Raw genomic sequence first — 19,960 nt, forward strand, 5'->3', positions numbered from 1 at the left:
TTGGCAGGGCAGGAGCAAGAATTTCAGACTCGAAGGCACGGCAAAATTCACACGGTTGGGAAGACGCTAGGAGCACAGATAAGCCACAACAACACAAGATAAAGTCAAGTTTGTTCCCAGCAAACGCCACACACAGCTTGCCTTTTTTAATACACTCTGTTCCCAGCTGTGGCTAATGAAGGGAATCAGGGCCCTTTCCTACCCCATAAGCCATGCAAACCCACATTGCTCCTTTCTCCATTCCTCCCTGCGTGCCCTAGGATGAAGAGGGGGGTGGGCCTGGGTCTTCCTCTGAACTCCCTCTCCCTTGTTCTACCTCTCCCCTGCTCTGCCCACCTGGACTTTGCCCTTCCCCAGTTTCCTCCACAGCCAACGGAGCATCACTCCCACTCCCTGCCAGCTGTCCGGCTTCCTCCTCGGATTCAGTCTCCGACCCCGGGGGCATGACAAATTCTTTTTCCATTAGTCTATTAGTCCCTACCCTACCCTGAAAGTTTTGATCCACTGATCAAGCCTCAAGTTTGATCCCAGAGGTCTGTAGGCCAAAGCTCTCGGCTTCTAACCCTGTCTCTCTCTCTCTGACCCATCTCTTGGTTTGGACCCAGAGCAGAAAACAGGTACGCTTACACACCTGTGTCCCAGGTGGGCAAAGCAGCTGGAGGGGTTGGGCAGAGGCCAAATACGAATCCATCCAGGCAGTTGAAACAAAACATGTTTTCTTTCTGGTCCCCAGGAATTGCTGGGGGGCAGCTTGGCTGAGACCAAGAAACCTTGCCAGGAACAGAGTTAATGACTTCTTGCCGAGTGTTGCTTTTATTTTATTTCTTAAGCTACCTCGTCCCCATCGGGCTTCACTTAAGCCGATGTACCTATAAGCGAGAGGAGGGGGTGTCTCTGGGAAAAAGGGGGTGGGCGGGCGTTTGAAATGCTTTAGATATGGAAATCTCGGCCAGTTGTTTGCAATTTTCTACCCGCCAATAACCCGAACCTGATGGACTCAAACGTTTCTGCGGCTCAACGTGATTTCCTACCTTCCGAAAGTTCTGAAGACCTTCCAGAGTTTGGAAGGCAAATGGCTTCCACAGGAGAAGAAAATAATTTTGGGATGGGGGTCGGGGAGGAGGGAATTTGGATGGGGAGAAAAAGGTAGAATATGTGGTTGTTGTTGTTGTTGTTTTAAGGAGCAAGCTTCCTCCCACTCTCTTTCCCACACTTCGTAAATAACTTTTTTTGTTTTGGTAATTATCTGTCTATGTCAAGGGGGCCTATCAGGAGTCAGAATAATCGAATAATCCTCTTTTTGTCTCCACAATCTTATTAAAAGGCACCAGCATTAATAATAATAATAATAATAATAATAATAATAATAATAATAATAATAATAATAATAATAATAATAATAATAAAATATGTGCTTCAAATAAAATAATAATAATAATAATAATAATAATAATAATAATAATAATAATAATTTGTGCTTCAAGGCTGCCTCCAATTTTGGTCTGCTCCAGCCCACGGTTTTCTTTCTACAAGCGCTGAAGTGCGTAACCGTGAAAAACAAGCCAACCCTCGTTACAAAAGGGTTTGATTCTTCTACGGGGCGATCATAGCCACGCAGTAACCGACGGAGGTGGGGAAAATTTGGAATCCAAGTGGGATTTCAAAAATTTGGGATTTCTTCATGGTTCGTATTTGCTTCCCCCGCCTCTTATGGGGAGCTGTGCCCCAGTTTTAGAGACAAACCGAGTTTGCTGAGCGAAAGTTGGCGTCGATCCCTGTTTGTTTCTCCAGACTCTGCAAAATTAGAGTCTGTCAAAGGAATTCCCTGGGGAATGTTTGATCTGCCTCATCTTTAAACCGGTGACAAGCTGGACACAAGAGAGGTCCCTCTTTTTGCATTAGAGCTGGCCTGAGTAGAGAAATATGAATTTTCCTTCTGCACCTCAGTTCATTCCTTTTCCTGGATCCAGATGTTCTCTTGGCTATTTGTCAGAAATGGTGTAGGGTCTCCTGCTTAGGTGGGCATGGGGGGTTGGACTAGATGACCTACAAGGTCTCTTCCAACCAGTGGTGGGATTCAAAAAAATTTACTACCAGTTCTGTGGGCGTGGCTTGGTGGCGTAGCAGGGAAAGGAAACTACAAAATCTCCATTCCCTCTCCACCCCACTAACCTGCTTTCCAGCTCCGTTCTCCTGGGGAGGGCAACCAAAGGAGACCCGGCCGATCAGCTGGGACTCGATGGGAGGCGGAGAATAGATGGGGTTGGCGGGGCCAGTCGGAGGTGGTTCTTTTGACGGTTCTCCGGACGACTCAAAATTTCCACTAACCGGTTCTCTAGAACTGGTCAGAACTGCTGAAGACCACCTCTGCCTCTGTTCATGCCTTCTCTTGGATCCAGATGTTTCTCCTCCATCTTTGTCTCCATCGGTCAACCGACCAGGCTAAAATCTTGGAACTGACCAAGAAACAGGGGTCAACTTTAGCTCCCAGAAACCTTCGCCACGAATGAGAGATTGTAGCTTTACCCTTTTCTGAAGGACCACAGGTTCTTCTCCAGAAGAAGACTCATGTTGACCTCCACAGAATACCTTCCAACATGGCTCCAAGGTCCTCTCTTGGGGTCTGTTTGCCCCTTTGGAACCCATCCCTCAGCCTTTCCCCTCTCCCCTTTTTCCCCTCCTCCTCCTCCTCCCCCTTTCTCTTGGCTAAAACCTAGAAGGCGACATCCGCCGGCCACCACGATCTGTCGGCGTGACTTAATACGTACCGCTAATTAAGAAATGAGTTGCTGGGCTGGTTCCGCAGCAATCATTTAAGAGAGTTTGCTAACCACGCTCGGCTGCCTCAAAAATCATCATTACACCATGCCACTTACGGGCATAAAATTTCTCGTTTTCTGCTTTTCACCGGCCTCACCCTGGAATCTCGGTCGGGCTTTATTTATAAATTTGCACTCAAACAATAGCAATAAGACCCATTCCTAGAGTGTTGCAAATCAGAAATTTGTCAACGTAGTTCCCACCCCACCCTCTGCGCCTCCCACCTTGCAGGGGTGATATTTCCCCCTCCCCCCACTTTTTTTTTGGCTTGGGAACCGTGGCCAGCTGGGAAAAGGTGGGGGGGGGCTGGCGGGGAGCAGGATGAAGATTGATTGGAGCCGAGTGGGGGGCAGTGTGTGGAAAAGGGGAGGGAGGTAAAACGCAGATGGTGCAAAAGAGACCCTTTTTCGAGGAAGGGGCTGTGTTGAGCATCGTTGCAAGGGTGCTCCTAGGCCCGTCAAGAGTTTGCATCCTGCAAAAGACATTTAAAGCCCAAATTCGGCTTGGATGCAAGACCTCAGGGCTCAGGCATGGCTCACCCCCTGCCTGAAACCCCTCCCTCCCATTGCCTAGGGCAGCCCCCCAACCACAGCTTGACTCGTGGCAAGGTTTAATTTCGTTTAGCTTACTTTATTTGTCCTTGCGCCTCCTACGATGAAATTAAAGGCCATTTTCAGTGTGCCTTAGAACTATGAAAAAAATAAAACACAAACACACGCATCCTTCGCGTTCTATACGTTCATATATTTCTTTATTTTTTAATGCAGGGTGCTCTTTAGAAGGGAAGGAGACCAGGGGTGGGATTCAAATTTCCTAACGGTTCTGTGGGTGTGGCCTAATTTGTGGGTGTGGCTTGGTGGTCATGAGACTGGGTGGGCATGGCTTGTATGTAAATATTATAAATATTGATGTAAATATTGAACTTTTTTCATATATATAAAAAGCAACTTTTCCCCAAAAGCTGGCAAAGCAGGCAGGCGGATTGAGTTGCTCCCAGAATCACAGATTCACTCAGAAATCTACCATTCTGCAATCTGCTGCCTGAGTCTGCACTGAAAAATAGAAGCTTCACTTCTAAGGAAGATTCAGCTCTAGCTTTTAGATTAGTTAGAAAGCAAGAAATCCAACCATTTCCTGCTTTCTAGCTAATCTAAATCTCCCGGCACAGCAGAACAGCTGATGGTCGGGGGGTGGGGAGGAAAAATAGCAACCAAAGGCACACATGTTTGATGGTGCGCATGCCAGGTAAGGAGTGAGTGAGAGGAGAAGGGCCAGTCAGGGGCACGATTTGCCGGTTCTCGAACTGGGCAGAATCATAGCAACCAGTTCTATAGAACCAGTCCAACCAGGTAGAATCCCACCCTTTGAAAGACACCAAGGAAGAAAGGGCGCAAAACGTAAAATTCGTCAAACAAAATTATTTCGAACAGGCGAACAAAACAGGAAGACGGTTGTCCTACCAAGTTTAAAAGAGAGAGAAGGAGAAAAGATGAATGCAACAATCGCAGGATGAAAATGGGAATCCCCCGATCTTGTATGGAAGGAAAACAAAATATCACACACAAAAATATTTCGAAGGGTTATATATAGACGAGGGCGGGGGAGGTTCTTGGGGACTTTACCATTATTTCTTAAAAGGTTTTCAATGTTGGTTCCCTCTTGGCTGTGGCCTCCGCGGGGCTTTTGTTTGGCAAAAGTTATTAGATGTAGAATAACAAGAGTTGGAAGGGACCTTTGGAGGTCGTATAGTCCAACCCCCTGCCCAAGCAGGAGAGTCTATTCCAAATATTAGCCTCCACCTAGGATCGAACTCACAGCCTCCTGATTGTGAGGGGAGAGCTCCACCCAAGTGATGTCCCCTTCCCCCTATTCACCCCCTATCCCCCCCTCCCCCTATTGGAAGACCCTCAAAATCAGCTTATTTTATGGGGTGGAGTCCACCAGAACACACTTGCCGCATATCCTCTTTTGGTGGCTCATCTGGGCAACTATGCATGAATGACCAATATTTGTATTACACATTCATCTTGGGGGGGAAATTAGGAAGACTTGTTTAACTGAGAAGTTTCCCCTCTCCGATTTATTTTATTTCTTGAACCCCATCCTCCTCGCCTTCTGGAATAGTCAAGGGGGTGGGTGGGTCCTGAGTTCTTCTCTCCTTCCTCCACCAAATATCCCACCCTTCGCTTTGGAGGCATCCCAAGGATGGTCCAGGGTGGCTGTTGCAATCCTCCAGCGATGAGATATAATGTTATTTTTAAGATGGGCCAAAACTAGCGGTGGGATTCAAAAAAATTTTTTTTTGCTACCAATTCTGTGGCCGTGGCTTGGTGGGCGTGGCAGGGGAAGGATATACTGCAAAATCCCCCCTTCTCTCCCCCACCCCACTAACCTGCTTTCCAGCTCCGTTCTCCTGGGCAGGGCAACCAAAGAAGACCCAGCCAATCAGCAGTGGGCCTGGCTTGGTGGGTGTGGCATTCTGTGGGTGTGGCTTGGTGGGAGTGGCAGGGGAAGGACACTGGAAAATCCCCATTCTCTCCCCCACCCCACTAACCTGCTTTCCAGCTCCGTTCTCCTGGGCAGGGCAACCAAAGAAGACCCAGCCAATCAGCAGTGGGCCTGGCTTGGTGGGTGTGGCATTCTGTGGGTGTGGCTTGGTGGGAGTGGCAGGGGAAAGGACACTGGAAAATCCCCCTTCCCTCCCCCGCCCCACTAACCTGCTTTCCAGCTCCGTTCTCCTGGGCAGGGCAACCCAAGGAGACCCAGCCGATCAGCTGGGACTCGATGAGAGGCAGAGAAGAGAGATGGGGTTGGCGGGGCCAGTCAGAGGTGGGATTGGCTGGTTCTCCAAACGACTCAAAATTTCCGCTACAGGTTCTCCAGAACTGGTCAGAACCAGCTGGGCAAAACATGCTAGAGGAAAGAAAAGTCCCTTCGATTAAAATGAGTGCAAGCTAGCATGGAAGGACACTTCCAGAAGTAACACCAGGTTTCAAATAAGTGGGACACGGTATACACCAGAAATTTCTCTCTCTCTTAAATTGCTCCACCTTTGGATTTGGGGAGAGCTTGCCTCCTTCGCAAACCCCCACATTCTTCCTCTTCTGACCTTCATCAGCAGATGGAAAAATCCAGACGCTTTGTTGAATCCACCTTAGAGTCCCGCTCTTCTTAAACTTGGAGTAATCTCCTAGGAAAGTTCCAGTCTGAAGTTGCTCAATAAGACAAGCAGATTTTCACCCCTGAATTAGATTGGTTATGTTTTTTTTTCCACCCCGGTGCATGCTTCGTTTGAACAGACAGGTAAAAAAATGTGGTCCTTTCCGTGCTGGTATTCATAAAAGGAGCTTGCGGGTTGACAAAAGTTGAATATTGTCATATTTATTTTATAGTTACTTCAACGGCTAAGAAAGGAAACCGATTTGAGCATCCTTAACCAATGTCACAGTTTGAGCTTAAGTGTACCAAGAATAGGTAGAGTTGATGTACAGGTGCTTCAGAGGCTTATCCCAAATCATTTTGGCTCCTTTCTTGGACTCCCCTTTCCATTTCCAGTTGGGATTGGAACTTCGGTCGGTAAGCAAGGCAGTGGTTGAGTTCGCTTGTGAGAAGCCAGATGGAAAAATTGCAAATGGCAGTTCACAGGCCTCCCACACCCCAGGATCCTCCTAACCAACAAATATACATAAACGGCCGTTTGCAAAATGCCCATGTTTTACTTCTTGTGGCTGTAGGGATGCTGAAATGGTCATAAGTGCGAGGACCGGAGGAAAGAAAGCATAGAGGTGTGTTCGTAGTTCCAGCTGCTGGGTTATCATTTTCAAAAGCGGGCATCAAGAATAAATTACTTTCTCCCTAATATCTCAGCATAAAAGCACCCCTGGGATGGCTCATGCTAAGATTGAATTTTGCTCCACTCGACAGCTATCAAAATATCCCCTCTTTAAAACAAGTTTGCGCTCACAAATCAGAACCAACAAGTCCCGTGTTTTCCCTTCAACAGGCAATCCGCCTGTGAAGGGGGATCTTCTGACCCATTTAAGCCCTTTCTGTTGGAAAATAAAAACTAGGTTTGTTTCATTGCTTGCTCTGTGCATCATCTTCGGAAAAACGGATAAATTATAAATACCGTATGAGGTTGGGAGTTTTGTTTTGTTTTGTTTTTTAAAAAAAAGAATTGCAAAAAAAATCCCACTTGCTTGCACAGACGTGTAGATCCGCTGCATCGACATCCGTCTCCCTTTTTTTTTTCAGTTCCTTTTCGAAAAATAGGAATTTTGCGAAAAGCAGGGCAGAGAGCGTCGAGCTAAATCGAAGGAGCGCGGGTCCAAAAGATGGGTCGAATTATGGTGTGCGATCTGGCCCACGAAAAAGCCCTTTAAAAAGCATCCTTTCTGGGATATTCCAGAGCTGCAGAGAAACGAAAGTCTGGATTTTTTTTGTTTGTGTTTGTTTCTGATTTTGCAGAGAAATCGGTTTAAGGAAGAAGTAAGTTCTGGAGGCGGAGGAAGTTTTTATCTTGCTCCTTTGGTGGAGGCTGCCCCCTTCCTCCTCCTCCTCCTCCTCCTCCTCCTCCTCCTCCTCCTCCTCTTCTCCCTCTGCCGACCCTCCTTGCCCGCAGGCCCCCATCCTTTTTCCAGGCCAGTGAAGGGATCTCTTAATATTCAAGCCGTACCTTCTCCGGCAGCCGCACCAAGAGGCTGACGTGGCCCACTTTATTGATATCACTTTGCAAAGCTGTCAGCAGGACATTCAGGGCTTCTCGGCCCCCTAAGGTGACCGTCCAGGCAGTTCTGAAGAGATTCGCACCAAACAGAGAAGGGGGAAAAAATTTAATAAATGGGGAGATCTCTTTCTCTCCCTCTCTCTCTCTCTCTTTTTTGTCCAAGGTGAGACAATGCAGGCGGGGGAGAAAGAGCAACAGATGAACGGGTGATAAAGCGCCCAGCGACGCAGGAATATCTTTCTTTTTCCACTTGGCACCCCGATTCTTTCTCTTTTTTTCCCCCCCTGTCACTTCCATTCTTTTCTCCCTCTTTTTCTTTCCTGCCTTTTTTTCCCTCTGGGAAGGAAGGAGAGGCAGAGGGTTCGATTTCAAGGACTGTCACTCTTTTTGTTGAGTATTGTTTCTCTTTTAAAGCCAGCTCCCTTCGTAAGCCCTTTCTTTCTTTCTTTCTTTCTTTCTTTCTTTCTTTCTTTCTTTCTTTCTTTCTTTCTTTCTTTCTTTCTTTCTTTTTCTTTCTTCCTTCTTTCTTTTCTTCCTTTCTTTCTTTCTTCCTCCCCTTCTTTCTTTTTCCTTCTTCCTTCCTTCTTCCTTCCTTCCCTTCCTTCCTTCCTTCCTTCCTTTCTTTCTTTCTTCTTCCTCCTTTCCTCCCTTTCTTTCTTTCTCCTTACTTCCTTACTTCCTTACTTCTTCCCTCCCTCCTTTTCCTTTCTTCCCCCCTTTCTGTCTCTCCTTCCTCCCCTTTCTTTCTTCCCTCTTTCTTCCCTCCCTCCCCTTTTTTCCTTCCTTCTTCCCTCCTTCCCTCTTTCTTTTGTCCTTCCTTCCTTCCTTCCTTCCTCTCCTTCCTTCCTCTCCTTCCTTCCTTTCCCCCCTCTTTCTTCCCTCACTCCTCTGTCTTTCTTCCTTTCTCCTTCCTTCCTTCCTTCTTCCCTCCCTCTTTCTTTCTTTCATCCATCCATCCATCCATTCATTCTTCCTTTCCCTCTCACTCCACTCATGCCTTTGAAATGTGATCGCTTAATATTTTAGCAAGAAAGATTGAGAAAAGGAAGACCCTGGTCAGCCACAGTTAATGTCCTTCACCTGTCACCCCAAACTTCAAAGCAGGGGTCCCCCAAACTTGGCAATTTTTAGACTTGTGGACTTCAACTCCCAGGAATTCTCCAGCCAGTTATGATGCCTGGAGAATTCTGGGAATTGAAGCCCACAAGTCTTAAAGTTGCCAAGTTTGGAGACATCTGCTCTAAAAGCTTGATTTAGAAGCCCCGTGAATTGGGTTTGTACAACCAGCCACGCCAAAACCTAGGAAAGCACAATTTAGATGGACAGGTTGTTTGAATTCTGCCAGTGGGGATGCAATTCTTTCGTGGACAAGAGAGAGACCCATCAATATATCACTTGAAGAACGTCCCGTTCTTCCATTCAGGACAGCTTTGGCCTCTTGAGGAGAAGTCCACCAGTTGAAGACCTTTAAGGAGGCCTGGGAAACGTTTCAGGGAGAGAATTGGAAGTGAAGTGATTGGGAAAAAAAAAAAAAGAATCTACTTGTCCACTGGAGGGAAGTTGGGGTCCAAATGTTGTAATGTCAGGTGACCTTCCCAGCCTCCAAACCTTTGTGGAGGAACCACACGTGCGAAGTTTCCCCTGGGTGCAAGAGGTTGACTACTCTTGGTGGGCACCAACGGGGTAACATAATTCATTACAGAGCCCTGGTGGTGCAGTGGTTAGAATGCAATACTGCTGGCTGACTCTGCCCACTGCCAGCAGTTCGATCCTGAACCGACTGGCTCAAGGTTGACTCAGCCTTCCGTCCTTCCAAGCTTGGTAAAACAGAGGACTCAGAGGCTGTTGTAGACAAGAGGCTGACTCTGTAAACCGCTTAGAGAAGATGTAAAGTCCTGTGAAGCGGTATATAAGTCTAAGGGCTATGGGTATTTTCCTCCCTCCCTCCCTCCCAGTAGTTAGAATGCAGTATTGCAGGCTAACTCTGTCCATTGCCAACGGTTCAGTCCTGACCGACTGGCTCAAGGTTGACTCAGCCTTCCGTCCTCCTGAGGTGGGTAAAACGAGGACCCAGATTGTTGGGGGCAAGAGGCTGACTCTGTAAACCGCTTAGAGGGGGCTGTGAAGCACTGTGAAGCAGTATATAAGTTCAAGTGCTATTGTTCTTTTCCTTCCTTCCTTCCTTCCTTCCTTCCTTCCTTCCTTCCTTCCTTCCTTCCTTCCTTCCTTCCTTCCTTCCCTCCCTCCCTCCCTCTCTCCCTCCCTCCTTCCCTCTGGTTAGAATGCAGTATTGCAGACTAACTCTGCCCACTGCCAGCAGTTCGATCCTGACCGAATGGCTCAAGGTTGACTCAGCCTTCCGTCCTTCTGAGGTCGGTAAAACGAGGGCCCAGATTGTTTGGGGGCAAGAGGCTGACTCTGTCAACCGCTTAGAGGGGGCTGTAAAAGAAGTCTAAGGGCTGTTGCCAAGTGTGATTCTTGGTGACACCTCTGGAACAACCGTTGACAGAAGAATGATCTTCTGTAGAACATACGCTGTTCCATCCAAAACCTTGTTGTAAACTCCAAAACACAGGCATTGCTGCTTTGGTTACAGTTGGCTAGTTCCAGGCGCTGCCTTGGCCATTGACAGGGCGCCTCTGATGTTCGTCCCCAGCTGAGTTTTAAAATGACTTTTTCATTTTTTTCGAGACTCGCCGTCTTGTCTGTTTGGTATTCTTGGGCCTCCTTGCCAATTCTGCTGCAGACGAATTACTAGATTAAAACGCATATCATTCTCTCTCTCTCTCTCTCTCTCTCTCTCTCTCTCTCTCTCTCTCTCTCTATATATATATATATATATATATATATATATATATATATATATATATATATATATATATATAATTTTTCCATTCAGCTCCAGGTTTCATGCCACACAAAACCTTAAACTATGTTAAACTGTAATCACAACTTGCCTGGAGTGGCAGGAGAAATTGGGGGAAGAAGAAGAAGCCAAAATGAATCAGATGCATTTCACTTCTTTCTAGCAATCGATGACACCTTAGAAAAATAGTTAGTTAGAAAAATACACTGGGTCAGGGGTAGAGTTGTTTTTATTTTTCAGGATATCGTTCGGTCCAGATTGCCACCTCGTCTCTCATGTTGGAAGCTCAGTTTAAGAAGCTCAGTCTATTAGTTTGCATTTGGGTGCATTTTAGTAGCTACCTTGCAATAGAATAGGAATAAGAAATGATAGGATAGGATATGAATAGAATAGAATAGAATAGAATAGAATAGAATAGAATAGAATAGAATAGAATAGAATAGAATAGAATAGAATAGAAGAAAGATAAATAATAGAATAGAATAGAATAGAATAGAATAGAATAGAATAGAATAGAATAGAATAGAATAGAATAGAATAGAATAGAATAGAAGAAAGATAATTAGAATAGAATATAGAATAGAATAGAATAGAATAGAATAGAATAGAATAGAATAGAATAGAATAGAAGAAAGATTAGAATAGAATAGAATAGAATAGAATAGAATAGAATAGAATAGAATAGAATAGAATAGAATAGAATAGAAGAAAGATAATTAGAATAGAATAGAATAGAATAGAATAGAATAGAACAGAACAAAAAATAACAGAGTTGGAAAGGACCTTGGAGGTCTTCTAGTCCAGCCCCCTGGTCAAGCAGGAGAACCTATACCTTTTCAGTTAACTGACTGTCCGCTCTCTTCTTAAAAACATCCAGCAATGGAGCGCACAAGATTTCCAGTGGCCAGCTGTTCCACTGGTTAATTGTCCTCACTGTTAGGAAATTTCTCCTTAGTTTCAGGTTGCTTCTCTCCTTGGTTAGTTTCCACCAGTTGTTTCTTGACTTGCCTTCTGGTGCTTTGGAAAATAAGGTGACCACCCCCCCTCCCTTCTTTGGGGCAGCCCCTCTCATGTCCCCCCTAGTCCTTCTTTTCTCTAGACTGGCCACGCAACCGTGCCAAACTCCTGCAACTGAAGCAAACGGACCAGGGAGTTATCTACAACCACCCAAAACATTGTTTGTCATTGGAGAGCATAATAGCAGCGACGAGGAGGATTCTTCTGTATGTACAGGGCAGGAGAGACTTATAATTATTCCAACAGTGTCAACAGATACATCGTTAGGGGCTCCTGGTTGAGGATAAGTTTTCCCATGCGCTGACCACTGGCTCCTTGTCCTGGTGTCCTGCCATGGTGTTGTGGCCCACCAGCGGCCAGCTAAGCTGGCAGAAGACTCGGACAGTAAGGAGGTTGAGGAGGAGCATGGGTCAGCCCTGGAGGGCTCTGCGTCGGAGGCAGAGATGGGGCCGTCTGGGAGTTATCAACTGCCTTCAGAATCGGAGATTAGTGAGGCAGAAGAACAGCTGGAGCCTGTTCCCAGTGTGCGCATGTGCAGAATTGCCAGACGAAGGGAATAGCTGAGGAATAAGGGCCGACTTGGGAGTAAAGCCACAAGTGGACGGTGAATGGCCCCTTCCCTAGGGAATAAAAGAGGAGCGAAAGGGCAGAGGGGTTTTGCAGGAGACAATTAGTTCGTTAGGGTGAAGATCTGTTCCTGCGTTCTTGCCAGGTATTGTCTGCTACAGAATGGCGACTGAAAGACAATGGCCTGGCAACTCTCCAAGCCTGATAAAGGTCTGTAACTCTTGGAAAAGACTAAATCTCTTGGGAAAGACTGTTGGAAGGACTTTGCTGGAGAGGGATTGACTGCAAAAAAATTTTTTAAAAAAGGGGTTTATTGTGACGAGGAGTCAGCTTCGTGCCGTTGGGGAAAGCTAGGTCAGAACACACGGATTGCAACTCCCAACATCTGCAGCCGGCGTGGCTGCTCCGATCAGGAATTTGGCAAGCGTGCTCCAGGCTGGGGATTCTCAGGGGAAAGCATTACGGCTATCCAGATGGGACCAGAAGGGAGGAGAGCGAAGGAAAGGCAGAGGAAGGGGATCTGGAGTCTTCCTCTTCCAAACGCGTCTTTTAATGAATGCGTCGCCATGTTCAGCCCGGATGGCAAATCCTTCCAGTCCTTCTGAAGGGTTCTTGAGGGAAACGAAGCCAGTCCTCGGCGCTCTTGGAGAGCCGGTGGAAAGATGGAGGGTCTCAGCGTGGCCAATTTCTGCCTAATCCTGTTGATTAATTTAACTTCAAGGGTTAGAGTCCCGCTGAAGTGAGGGAAGCATTGGCGTGGGTGTGAGCAGAGGGAAGGAGGACAGGAGGATGGGGGGGGAAATAATCTCACGTTGGATGGAGGGAGAAAGCAAGGGCTACTCAGGAGGAAGGGACATTCTGGAAGAGCTTTTCTCCAAAAAAAAGAAGAAGAAGAAAAGGATCCAGATGGAATGATCTATGATTGTGGTTTTCCAATTTTGAACCAATCAGTGGTTCCGTGTCCAGTTCTCGCCGTTGCTTCTGCATATAGGTTTCTCAAGAGACAATGGTTTTATGGCTTTCCCAGTTGCAATGTTTGGCTGTGAAAGTTGGACCCTAAGGAAGGCCAAAAGAATGGAGGTCTTTGAACTCTGGGGCCAGAGAAAAAGACTCCCGCGAGTCCCTTGGACAGCAAGGCCATCCAACTGGTCGGTCCTAGAGGAGACCGACCCTGACTGCTCTTGAGAAGGCCAGATCCTGAAGAGGAAACTCAAAGACTTTGGCCACCTCATGAGAAGGAAGGAGAAGAGCCAAATGCTGGGAACGATGGAGGGAAGAAGAAGAAGGAGAAGGAGAAGGAGAAGGAGAAGGAGAAGGAGAAGGAGAAGGAGAAGGAGAAGGAGAAGGAGAAGAAGAAGAAGAAGAAGAAGAAGAAGAAGAAGAAGAAGAAGAAGAAGAAGAAGAAGAAGAAGAAGAAGAAGAAGAAGAAGAAGAAGAAGAAGAAGAAGAAGAGGAGGAGGAGAGGAGGAGGAGGAGGAGGAAGAGGAAGAAGAAGAAGAGAAGGAATAGTGGAAGAGGAGGAGGAGAAGGAAGAAGAAGAAGAAGGAGGAGAAGAGGAGGAGGAGGAGAAGGAGAAGAAGAAGAAGAAGAAGAAGAAGAAGGAGAAGGAGAAGGAGAAAAGAAGGAGAAGGAGAAGAGAAGAGAAGGAAAGAAGAAGAAGAAGAGGAGGGATAGTGGAAGAGGAGGAGGAGAAGGAAGAAGAAGGAAGGAGGGGAGAGGAGGAGGAGGAGGAGGAGGAGGAGGAGGAGGAGGAGGAGGAGGAGGAAGAGAGAAGAAGAAGAAGAAGAAGAAGAAGAAGAAGAGAAGAAGAAGAAGAAGAAGAAGAAGAAGAAGAAGAAGAAGAAGAAGAAGAAGAAGAAGAAGAAGAAGAAGAAGAAGAAGAAGAAGAAGAAGAAGAAGAAGAAGAAGAAGAAGAAGAAGAAGAAGGGTACGGCAGAGAAGGAGGGGGCTGGACGGAGTCACAGAAGCAGTCGGCATGAGCTTAAAAATGGACTCCAAGGGATAATAGAGGACAGGAAGGCCTGGGGGAACATGGTCCATGAGGTTGCGATGGGTCGGACACGACTTCGCAACTAACAACAAACTCCCAGAAGGACCAAGCTGTCAATCTTCTCCACCTCTCAGTTGGGTTCACACAGCCAACAAACCTTGATTCCTTTTTTTTTTTAGCATTGCTGTAGCCAGATGTTTGCATGAATTGTCCTGGATTTAAGACCACAATTGAGCCTAACGTTTATGTTGTATAAGCAAGACATTTCTGGAGTGAATTTTGCCTCAGGTTACGGCCTTCCTTGCCCCTGTTGTTAAGGGAATTGCTGCGGTTGTTAAGTTAGTCCCATGATTGTTAAGCGAATCCGGCTTCCCGCTGGTCAGAAGGTCGCAAAACGGGGATCGCGCTGCCACCATCGTAAATATGAGTCAGCTGCCATGCGGCCGAATTTTGATCACGTGACCGTAACGGTTGTAGGTGTGAAAAATTGTCACGAGTCACTTTTTTTCAGCGCCGTTGTAACTTTGGTCGCTAAATGAGCCGTCGTACGTTAAGGACTACCTGTACTTCCAATCCAGATCTGGGTCAAACTCAGAACATTCAATATTCCATGAAATTAGAAGAAGAACAAAGTGAAGGAGACGATGATAGCTTGAGGGAAAATCTTTGGCTGTAAGATAGAGTAGATAGATAGAGTTAGATAAATGGCAGAAACTATGGGATAGAAACTGTAAACTAACAATGTCAACAGCTTATAAAGAAAATTTGCATAAGATGTTTTACAGATGGCATTTTACCCCAGAAAGGACTGGCAAAGGTGTTCAAAGACAAATCAGCGAAATGTTGGAAATGTCACCAGATACCTGAAACATACTACCATATGTGGTGGACATGCACAGAAGCTAAAAGATATTGGACAAAAATACACACAGGGCTGGAAAAGATGATAAAACAACATATAGATTTAAAGCCTGAGATATTTTTAATTGGGGATTTTACCCAAAAACTATAGCAAAGAAAAAACATATTTAATCATGCATGTATTAACAACAGCTAGAATTGTATTTGCTCAAAATTGGAAAAATGAAAAGATTTCGATAGAGGAAGAGGTGGGCGATTATAAAAATATTGGAATGTGCAGAAATGAGTAGATTAACATTGGCAATTAAAGAACAAGAAGAAGCGGAATGTTTATAGGGTATGGGATTTATTTTATAAATGGTTGGAAAATAAAGTAAGAAGTTAAATGATATTTTCATAATGGTAAGATATATAAGATTGAGTAGTTTGTAATTGTTGTGGTTCGCCGGCAGCAGGTGCGGACGGCTGAGGTCTCGGAGAGCGAGGACTCAGACGAGGGGCCTGCGTGTGAGGCAGGGATGGGGCCAGGACCATCAGGGAGTGGAGATGGTGGAGGCTGGCAGCAGTGAGGAAGAGGCCCCCGAGGAGCCTGTGCCCAGAGCGTGTGCGCGCAGGGCTGCTTGAAGGAAAGAGCAGCTGCAGCAGCATGGGCAACTCGGGAGTAAGGCTGCAAGATAATGGCCCCTCCCTGAGAAGATAAAAGCCAGCTGAGAAACCAGAGTTCTTTGCAGGAAGCAAAGAAGTTTTTGCACTCAAGCCTGGTGGACATTTGGAAGATCTGAGTTTATTTTATTTATTTTATTTATTTATTTATTTATTTGATTTGCCAATTGTTTACAAGATAATAAGTATAAGTGTATACATAGTTGTGAATACATGAAATGGGTACATATAAGAAAAATAAAAGAAGAATAAGAGAAACAATAGGACAGGGACGGTAGGCACGTTGGTGCGCTTATGCACACCCCCTACAGACCTCTTAGGAAAGGGGTGAGGTCAATAGTAGACAGTCTAAGGTTAAAGTTTTTGGGGTTTGGGGAAGAAACTACAGAGTCGGGTAGAGTATTCCAGACATTGACCACTCTATTGCTGAAGTCATATTTCCTGCAATCAAGTTTGGTGCGGTTAACATTGAGTTTGTATCTATTGTGTGCTCTTGTGTTGTTATGGTTGAAGCTGAAGTATTCATTGACAGGTAGGACATTGCAATGTATGATTTTATATACCATGCTTAAATCAGACCGAAGACGGCGTAATTCAAGGTTTTCTAGTTCTAGAATTTCAAGTCTGGTGGCATAAGAGTTTGGAGACTCTTTGATTTATTGTTTAGGAACTTTATCTGTTGTTCTTGGCAGCCTTGCAAAAACTTTCTTATCGGAGCTAATTATTGGGAAGCAGCCTTTTATCTGTGAAGAAACAGGATTCATAAATGAAACATTAAAAGGTGGTTGTACAGGTGCTGGTATCTTTGTCTTGTGTTTGCTCTCTGGGAACCAGGTTTGGATCAGAACAGTAATACGAATATCATCCTAATCAGAAATACATACAAAATATAAATACTTGCACAAGATATATGTACCCAATCGACACACTGTATAAATGAAAGATGGATTTGTTTTTAAAAAATTTTAAAAAAACATTCAGTATTCCGGTCCAAGATCTTGTGTGAACACACCCAACAGTCTTGGATAATTTGGCGGTGAGAATCTTCTGAGCCCACCCTACCTCACAGGGATGTTGTAGGGTTAAAAGGAGGCAGGGCCATCCGATGCGCTGCCTTGATCTTGAGGAGAAAATAGAAAATAGAATAAGAAATTGATAGGGACTGTCTGCAGATTTTCCTACTTTCCAGCGAATAAGGAAGAGACTCCATTTCTGAGTGACCAGAGTTTATCCTATTATATTTAATATATTATTAAATAGTTAATATATTTAGTAAACTAACTGAGGAGCTCTATTTTGTTACTATCAGAAGCTGGTCTCCCCGATATTAATAATTTTAACAACAACATAATGCTTTTCAAAGACTTTTGCCAAAATGGAGGATTATCAGAGCAGGGCTGCGAAGCTCTAGCCCAACACTAGAGGGCAGGAAAGTCATTATTATTATTTTTAAAGGGAGTTGCTACCACCTGGTGGCCACCTACATTTTTGCAACCTAGTTGTTGTTTGTTGGTTTGGTTCCAATATTTGAGGGGCTGCCCCAAAGAAGAGGGTGTCAAGCTATTCTCCAAAGCACCTGAGAAGGCAGGACAAGGAGCAACAGATGGAAACTAATCAAGGAGAGAAGCAACCTGGAACTAAGGAGACATTTCCTGACAGTGAGGAGAATTAGTCAGTGGAACTACTTCCCTCCAGAAGATGTAAATGTTCCAACATTGGAGGTTTTGAAGAAGAGACTGGTCCAACTTTATTTGTCTGAAATGAAATAGGGTTTCCTGCCTGAGCAGGGGAGGTCAGACTGGAAGACCTCCAAGGTCCCTTCCAACGCTCTTATTCTGTTCTTCTGTTTTCCTCTCTGGAGGACACGGCTGCCCTCAATGAGACAATGGTCCCTTCCATCACACACAGATTACAGATTAACAGAGTTGGAAGGGACCTTGTAGGTCATCTAGTCCAACCCCCTGCCCAAGCAGGAGACCCTACGCCATCGCTGACCCCGATACACAGGGATATCAGGGTATTCTGGATACACAGGGAGTCCTCGACTTACGGCTGGTTGCTTAGCGACCATTCGAAGTTGTCACGGACCCTCACCCCACCCCACCCTCAGAAGTTGAAAGGACAATAATTGCTGCTTCCTGCCGGGTTCCGTTGTTCACCTTTGCAACTGATTTGCAAGGATGCGGCCACCTGGCTCTCTTCAGCAAGCCAATGGGACTTCTTGCGAGTCAGTGGGCAGCTTGGGTTGGGTTGTTGTTTTTAAAGGAGGCTCCATCACAATGAATGGGGCGGGGCCTCCTTTAAAAAGAAAAAAGAAAAAAGAAACTGAACCTGCTTTAAAAATAAACGAGGGTGAGAATTGCACCTGGCTGCAGTGCAGAAGAGCAGGAGGAGGCCATGAGGTGTGTGCTTCTTGCAAAGAGAGCCTGGGGGGCCTGGAGGGGCTTAAGGAGCAGGCCAGGGCCTGCAAAGCCTTGGTAGGGGGTTTTTGCTGCCAGCTTTGGGCTCCCTTTTGGGCCAGCAGGCTGAGCTCTAGGGGTGGGGGGGAGAGGTAGGCCAAGGCCCACAGGCTGTAACAGCCCACTCCCCCACAAGGCCTGGTAGCTTCTCTAGGCAAGCTTGCCTGGTTAAATGGCTGCCTTGGGGTTAGGCCCTGGGAAGGGAAGGAGCAGCTGGGAGGGAAGTAGGCCGAGGCCTACACAGACTGTAATTTATTTATTTATTTTGCTTTAGGCCAAGGGTCTTCAAACCTGGCCAAGTTTATAAGACTCGTGGACTTCAACTCCCAGAATTCCTGAGCTAACATGACTGGAGGAGGAATTCTGGGAGTTGAAGTCCACAAGTGTTAAAAGCTGTCAAGGTCGGAGACCCCTGATTTGTAAGCCTTGTGGACCAGCTGGCCAGCCATTTTGCTTTAAGCCAAGGGGGTCCAACCTTGGCCATTTGTAACAGGGGTCTCCAATGATGGCAACTTTTAAGAATTCTGGGAGTTGAAGTCCACAAGTCTTCAAGTTGCCAAGGTCGGAGACCCCTGATTTATAAGCCTTGTGGACTTTACAAAATGGCTGGCTGGGGAACTCTGGGAGTTGAAGTCCACAGGTCTTAAAAAGTTGCCAAGGTTGGGAAACGGTTAGGTTTAGGCCTTGGGTGGCCGAATGGCCAGCTTGGGAAAAGGCCAAAGCCTGGAGGGGGACCCCAAGGGGCATAGAAGGAGCCCCAAGTGCCTCAGGAGTGGTGGTGGGGAGAACTTGGGGAGGGGCCAAGACAGGCCGACCTTGCCTGAAGACTCCTCCGAAAGCCTCTCTCATCCTCACTTTTAATAACCTGCACGTTCGTTTTAATTGCTTTGGGAAGATCAGGGATTGGTTGTTAAGTGAGATGCTCCACTTAACAGCCGTCATGATGTGCAACCGTCCATTACGGTCATAAATCGAGGACTCCGTGTAAAGAAACAAAATTGTGGGTGGAAATTCTTATTTTTGACGATACATATTATCTATTCGCATCGATTTTTTCTTTATTGCTTTATTGTTTTAATTCACTGTGTGTGTGTGTGTGTGTGTGTGTGGCTATTTTTTAATTGCTTTATCTTTTGCATTTCTGTGCCTTTTCCTGGCTTGGTGAGTTGATCAAAGAGCATCCTCTGAAATTGAAATGATTTCTAACCCCCCCCCTCTCAATTTGAACCTGTTTTTCCATTGTCCCTGAATAGCTACGCGGTCCTGTTAACAGATGGTAACAGATAATCAGAGTTGGAAGGGACCCTTGTAGGTCATTTAATCCAACCCCTTGCCCAAGCAGGAGACCCTACACCATTTCTGATAGATGGCAGGCCAATCTCTTCCTTGCGTCTCCCATGTTTAACCCCTTTATTCCCTTATTTTTCTCCCCCCCCAGGCGGTAGATTGGACGACGGCTCCGATGTCGAATCAGAACCGGATCTTCCCTTGAAGCGCAAACAACGCCGGAGTAGGACCACTTTCACAGCCGAACAGCTGGAAGAGTTGGAAAAGGCCTTTGAAAGGACCCACTACCCAGACATTTACACTCGAGAAGAGCTGGCCCAGCGGACCAAGCTGACCGAGGCCCGCGTCCAGGTCAGCGAAAAACATCTGCCTTGGGGGTTGGAAGGGAGGCTGTGGGAACATGCATGCCAGGAGGGTGCCAAGAATTTAAAAACTGGAATTGCCCCAGATGCAAAACCGCCTCTTAAAAATTGTAGAGAACCAGGTGGTTGGGTTTTTTTTCCTCGCCATGTCCTGGATGAGAAAAAAACATATTTCCCTTGTCCACACACACCCACACACACATTGCATTAGAGAGATGTTTCTCTCTGCAAAACAAAATTACTGAGAATTTATTTTAAAAAATAACATAAAATAAAATAAAATAGAGGGGTCGCAGCCAGATAGAATAGAATAGAATTCTTTATTGGCCAAGTGTAATTGGA

The 19,960-nt window shown here is 45.9% G+C and overlaps 1 protein-coding gene across 1 annotated transcript in view; it reads left to right on the forward strand.

The window, feature by feature from the left end:
- Positions 1-19,960, forward strand: part of PAX7 (paired box 7) — a 138,256-nt gene that overhangs the window by 52,114 nt on the left and 66,182 nt on the right. Inside the window, 1 exon segment of the mRNA XM_087944801.1 lies at positions 19,408-19,607. Within this exon segment, the coding sequence (XP_087800927.1) occupies positions 19,408-19,607 (200 nt within the window).

Source organism: Notechis scutatus, chromosome 16 (assembly GCF_049901735.1).
Source record: "Notechis scutatus isolate UNSWTSFEM ecotype Mainland chromosome 16, rNotScu1.2, whole genome shotgun sequence".
In the NCBI taxonomy this organism is placed as follows: Eukaryota; Metazoa; Chordata; class Lepidosauria; order Squamata; family Elapidae; genus Notechis; species Notechis scutatus.